The sequence below is a fragment of the Botryllus schlosseri genome, chromosome 4 (genome assembly GCF_051294905.1).
Source record: "Botryllus schlosseri isolate E-star chromosome 4, Bs_hap1, whole genome shotgun sequence".
NCBI classification, from domain to species: domain Eukaryota; kingdom Metazoa; phylum Chordata; class Ascidiacea; order Stolidobranchia; family Styelidae; genus Botryllus; species Botryllus schlosseri.
Genome location: NC_137239.1, coordinates 21027586 through 21033863, shown reverse-complemented (window position 1 = coordinate 21033863; position 6278 = coordinate 21027586). Strand labels below are relative to the sequence as shown.

The 6278-nt window shown below is 40.0% G+C and overlaps 1 protein-coding gene across 1 annotated transcript; it reads left to right on the top strand.

Annotated features, from left to right (window-relative positions):
* The first annotated feature begins 277 nt into the window (after positions 1–277).
* On the top strand, positions 278–4888 carry LOC145437376 (uncharacterized). The gene is made up of 6 exons (XM_080314593.1): positions 278–650; positions 924–1054; positions 1554–1627; positions 1971–2036; positions 3898–3978; positions 4513–4888. Exons 1-6 carry the CDS (start codon positions 537–539, stop codon positions 4638–4640), a joined length of 594 nt encoding a protein of 197 aa, XP_080170719.1. The 5' UTR covers positions 278–536; the 3' UTR covers positions 4641–4888.
* The last annotated feature ends 1390 nt before the right edge of the window (positions 4889–6278 follow it).

Here is a 6278-nt window from a genome sequence, read left to right as displayed (position 1 = left end):
GATTAAAATAGGCTATCCGGGATATTGCGAGAATATCAATATAGTTGGACTTATCTGGAAATCTAGGAAAGTCACGAGTTCGAGTCTTTAGTTTGTAGAAAGTAAAAGGATTATCAATATCGTTACTTGAGTTGGATAAGATTTGATTGGCGATATCGTCGTGGGAAATGAAACATTGGTATAAAAAATTAGATTTGGAAATGAAAAGACGATGTGTAAAATTGCTTTCAAATTTTGGCATATCCTGCTTAGCATATTTGGCAGGCACACGGTGAATATCTGGTATATTCGAGTCCAGTCTCCGCATCGTGGGAAGTTCAGTCGAGAGCAAGGATGACAGACATAATTATAACCGAAGCAAAAATACTTCTAGGTCTGTTCGCTAGTCATTAATCCATAGAAAGGGGGCTATATACTGGCGAAGATAACTTCGAGATCATTCTACAGTTGATTTTTAACTTTTTGAATACTTCAAGTGGCCAATACTATCGAAATCAACCAATCAGTATACATATACTACTTACAGTGGCTAAATAATGATGTTCGTGTGTGCTGTGATACTTGCTGCCAGTATTCACGTCTGCGCGAGCACTGCTTGCGACTCCAGTGCGCCGCTTCCTAAACCCAATCAACGCCTGGATTGGCATCAGGTATCTAACGAATAGATATGCATTTGCAATGCATACTGCATTTGCCCTGTATTGCGAGAATAGATGAATCGCTTTAATTTCATCTCAACAAATGTTGCTCTACTCGCATGCATTTATCGTAGCATTTTAAGCTCGGTGGCCACCTTGCTACACCAAATTGTCAGGTGCCGTTCGACATTGTCAAATATTATCAACAGACTCTTGGCGACTCTTCCGTATTTTAAATCGTACTTGCTTTCGGCTCTCGATGATATATACTTTCACATGTTTCAGATGACGGGTACGTGGTACGAAACTTTGAAGTCAGTTGACGTTACGAACTCCCAACACGCATGCATGTCTTTATCGGATATAGAGGTTCACCCTCATGGACACGACATATTGGCGAAATACTACTTCGAGGGGCAAGTCAAGCTAAGCTCTAGCAATTATACTGATTTTATGAGGCCTCTCGGGGAATGTTTGTGCGGATTTACAAGAGTGAAATAAATGTAAAAATCGACCTAATGACATGGTTACATGAAAATTCCACTGCGTTTTGAAGATAGCATACCGCTTTTACTGCGCTAGAAATGGTTATATTTGCAAGACACAGGATGGTTATTTTTATTATGATCGAATCAGGATTTTTATCAGCATGCAGACTACTACTCCGATCTCGATCTATAGGGCCACGTATTTATTACTTGAGAATTGGCTTCAATTCTGGATTGCATAAAACTAACGACTTCACTCCCATCGCATCAATCATCGCATATGACATTACTGAAGAGGTGAACAAATGAACGCGGAGTACGTAAATGCATAAGTGGATTCCGTAAAAATACAATATCTTAGTCGAAGAGTTATTGCAATCATGCACAGTCAAAATATAACATATAAAATAATTTTCCTTCGTTACAGCGGCTCACGGATGCAGTTCCATATTCACGCTCGCTACACCGATGATGGTTACTACCAGCAGACAATCATAGAAGGTAAAAGATGCGACATTCATCAAATTGCGAAGGAATAAACTGCATTGAAACTTGTTTGAACATAGCAGATGTCAGTCAATACAAAGTAGATAGTACAATACAGTAAATATTACGATGATAATAATGCTTGTCCAATGCTGTATTCCAGGTACGTAGCTATTCTAGTGAGGCAGTTTTATGTAATACGTTATTACTTCAACAGCAGTGTTGTTGTGTACTATTATTCACAGCCTTCCGGCGTCTATTGAGATTGGTCATTTTACACCGGGTAGTTAATAATCTATAATAATTTGAAAGACGATGCAGATATTTTCAACGTGATTCAAATGTGTTACTCCACTAGAAAACGAAGATCTCGCCCTGAAAGGGGGACCATCAGCCGAAACTAATGACAAAGCTGCTGCAGGAGGTAATACCTAATTCTCGTACCAATCGCGTGTTTGTTTGTTGGTTTGTATGGATATTCATGGTGTTTGTCGACTACAATGGTCATTTACACCAAGCCGATATTCTTCATTCTTATTCCGTAACTGCCGACTTGTAGCACGTCCACTTCTAGGCTTTTGTAAGACACCGCTTATGCTGATGAGCTAGCGAAGGAGGAATCTAGATAAACCTCCAACACTTCGGTAGGAATTCTGGAGTCGACCTCGGTCGGACTCGAACCCACAACCCATTGGTGTTGTGGCTGTGGATTACAGGCTACCACTACGCCATCTCGCCACATACCAATCGCGTGTCATGCCAAGATCGCGTTTCCTCCATTTAACAATTGATTACCCGAATTATAACAGGTGTTTTGCATAAAACGGTCTAGAACAGAGGCTAGAAAAGTACGGCCGCAACACAGTTTTGCGCGGCCCGCGAAAGCCTCAAGAAACGTAGATATTGATAAAATGCGTACTAAAATCGCATTTATGTGGATGTTTAGTTAAACTTTTTCCTAACATATTCAAGTTATATTCTTACCATAGTATTTTATTACATTGATGGCACGATGGCCCGATATCGAGGCTCATGCATTTCGAAAGGTTTCAATTGCTAAAAATCGCAGATAGTGAAATGTAAATGATTTCATTCGGACTACAAGTGTCATTTTAGATTGGCAACACGAGCAAGTTTATTACTTTTAGTGCTGTACTTGGAAAGCCGATTCGCAAGTGTGTTAGATAGATTCTTTCTTTGTATGTGCATAAGTATTTATATCTATATATTGTAGAAGCGAGTGGTTATGATGCTTTCAGCATCGTGTATCCCGGAGTTAAACCAAAAGTACAAACCGCAGATCTATGAAGAGATCGCTGCGCACAGACTCATTTACATCCAGTTATAAGAATTGTACAACCGATTGTCGACACTAATTTTGACAATGAGGACAACCAGCTTATCAATTCTCGTCTATGTTTCTGACGCAAATACGTTATCAGCAAATCAATGCTTGCTTTGTTTTAAATATACAAATACATATATATTATTTTCATGTCATCGGTAACTATATAATCAAACACGAAGATTGAATTTTGGCTTAGTATCCCAATTTTACATAGTGCGGCCAGCCAATGGATTCAAATGTTGAATGCGGCCCGCGAGCTGAAACGTTTGACCTCCACTGGTCTAGAATCATCAACTGGGTTTTGAGAAATGCATACACACACGCTCGGTGCTCTGTATTTCGCGCGACCCAGAATTTCACGTGCAGCAGCACTTGACTACTTCGATTGGATATAGATAGAAATCGTTTCAAATGACATATATACGTTACTTGGCCGACGGAGGTTGACGAGTTCATAATTGCATAATCGCTATTACTGCGCACACAGTCGCCAGCTTCCCACATATGCCACCAGTATACGTTTGGGCTAAGGCACTAAACATATAGAAATTTGGGGTCGCGACCATGGTAAGGTTGGGAAGCTCTAACCTCTACCGTTTCTGATTGGACTTGAATAGTTCAACCAGCACTCGAGAAGGTCATGGTCATATCAAACTGTGTAAGGTCAGAACTACAATTTCCGAGGGTCCAACACTTTCTCACTATGTACGCTCGAGCATATTTTATTGGAGGACAATGACGTCATAGCCAATTCGCTTCGGCGGAATGGAAGCGCACCAGCAGACCCATTTCATTTGTTCCACTTGACAAAAGAATTAGCCTATGTTGTGCGCCGTTTTGGGTAGCGGACGCTACTTTCAAGTTCCCCGATTAACCTGAAAAAGATTCGACTCCATATCTCACAGTCTGAAAGCGAATTCACGATTCTGTTTTTCAGCAAGACATACGGAAATTGCCGTACACACTGTTTTGGGTGACCTTCGACGATACTTCGCCTCTATTTCGTGCAATAGTGGAGGTAATGAATATAGGCCACATTTCTCAGCGGTAATTGCTTATTGTGCTTTGTACCTTGTAGGGATATTTACTTCTGGTGGCCTTATAAGTTCCTACAGTCAATTAGTCATCCATGTAATGAGAAAAGGCAATATAGGATATAGAGAGGTTGAATGTTAGTATTGAGTTGCGAAAATATAATGAAATGATATTTATTACGTCATAAATTTTCGTATAGATAGACCAAATGGTTGCTGGTATCCCAACATTTAATCTATACCGACCATTCTGACCGATATGAGTATGGTAGTCTGGATGCTCGTTATTCGGTCAATAGATATAGCCTACCTTTGTACAATGATACATGGATGCAAAGAGCTCCCATGATATATAGTGTACCGAACACAAAGCATGATAAAGTCGCAACAATAAAAATACATACCAACACCTCGTGAATGTATTATATGCCATATGGTAATAATGTAACAGCAATTTTTGATTTGATGATTTGTACATACTTCGATTAAAAAAATGACGCATCTAATACATTTTGCAGATTGGCAGATATGGATATTCACTAAACAGAAATGGCTAAATCCTTGGCTGATAGTGTACATCCAGAATGACCTTCTAAAGCACGGCGTATCGGCACCTCTTCAACTGGGGAGATGTATGAATATGTGAAATGGATCTTATGCGACCTACGGGATGTTATACTTCAAATGCTCATCACGTAGAACTATCCAATTTTGATTACACACACGATATACCAGGTTGAATGTTCTAAACTTGATTTCAACAAAGTGCCATCGAAATTCCCATCGTTGATAATTGTTCAAGCAAGTGTATTGTGGACTGTTGAGATCTATTTTGCTTTCATATCTCACAGAAATAACATGAAATAAAGTATTGCATTTCATAGGTTACTCTTCGTCTTTGATTGCTTCAGATGATTTGTCACAGTCACTTCAATATGTCTGTCAGTAACTACAGTTGATGGCTGCCCCACCAATGGCTATATCAGGGGTTACCAACGCGCGGCCCACGACTTGATTTGAGATTTCAGAAGAAAGCATTTGAAAATGCTCAAATTGATTTTTGTTTAAACGTATTGTTGTTGTTCAAAGTAAGCTATACTTCAGTGCCCAATATCACTATTTCTCACTAGCAGACACGGCTTCGCCGATGGTAATAACATTCCACGGGGGAAGAATTTGCTGATATGAATGGGCAATTGGGCATGTTGCCTTGACGTGCAATGGCCCACCACTGCTAAGACCGAGACGCTTAAAAACGACTTCGGGCTCCCCAAAAGACCAAGCTTTACGATTAAATAGTTTTCCAGCAAGTACCGTGTCTAGCTAAACCTGATTTCAATTCTTTGGTTTAGGGGAGACCAATCTGCGGCAGTAGAAGGTAATTATGTAGCCGTCAACACTTAATTCGATTGGGATGTGTTGGCGGCCGTCAATATGCAAATTAAATTTGCAAATTGACTCCCTAATTAATGAGAGGTCAAGTTATTCTTGAGATTTTCTTCGCGCTGCGAGTGGTTCAACGCGAGTAAATTTTTGATTTTTTTAAAGTAGTGTCCTTAGTAATCTGAGCTCCTCAGTACAGATGCGAACAGCAGAGGAAAATGATGCGCCCCATAAATAAATACCAATTTGTAATCGTGATCTCCTCATCACGAAGGATGTTGAGTTTCTAAATTGAAAACCCCTCCTTCTGAAATGGCATTCCTTCTCCAATATTCACTGCAGAGATTTTGGGGGGTTTCCTGGGAGTAGAAGTAGAGCTAACCAAAGTATGATAGGTGTAGCTGGCTGGCTACTTAACTTAGAAATCCTGTTCCCTGGATGAGATTTTCTTAGACGCGGATATATTTTCATGCGTTGATGCAAGTAGCTTTGGCAAATGAATCTCCTAGATTCTCTCGAGTCGTGGCGTTTTATTACTTGAAGTATATACGACAAGATGTCTATCGATTGCCAGAGTATGGCGCGATAAATATACGACATATAAATTTCATTGTCGGAAGATCAGGGATCTCTTGCAATGCTCATTATAATGTTTTCGTAATGTGTAAATGTTATACGTTAATGGTTTTGTTCTTTTAATACTCTGGTGATGCACAGGTAATTCCCTGAACCTGTAATGTACAGCCCTTGAGTCATCGTGGAAAATGACCTCGCAGTCGTTGCACCAGTTTTTCCCTCGTCCAACCAACCAATGCTTAAAGATAAGTAAGTGTTCCGCGGGTTACTAAAGGTTGAAAACCACTGGTGTAGGGCGAACTAAATGAGAGTGGAATGTTGCATC

Bases quoted from the DNA above. Each gene is read 5' to 3' on its own strand.
- LOC145437376 (XM_080314593.1), top strand. From the start codon at position 537: ATGATGTTCGTGTGTGCTGTGATACTTGCTGCCAGTATTCACGTCTGC. The intron at 1,628-1,970 runs GTAAAAGATGCG...TTACTCCACTAG, and splicing joins CCAGCAGACAATCATAGAAG to AAAACGAAGATCTCGCCCTG. The intron at 2,037-3,897 runs GTAATACCTAAT...TCTGTTTTTCAG, and splicing joins TGACAAAGCTGCTGCAGGAG to CAAGACATACGGAAATTGCC.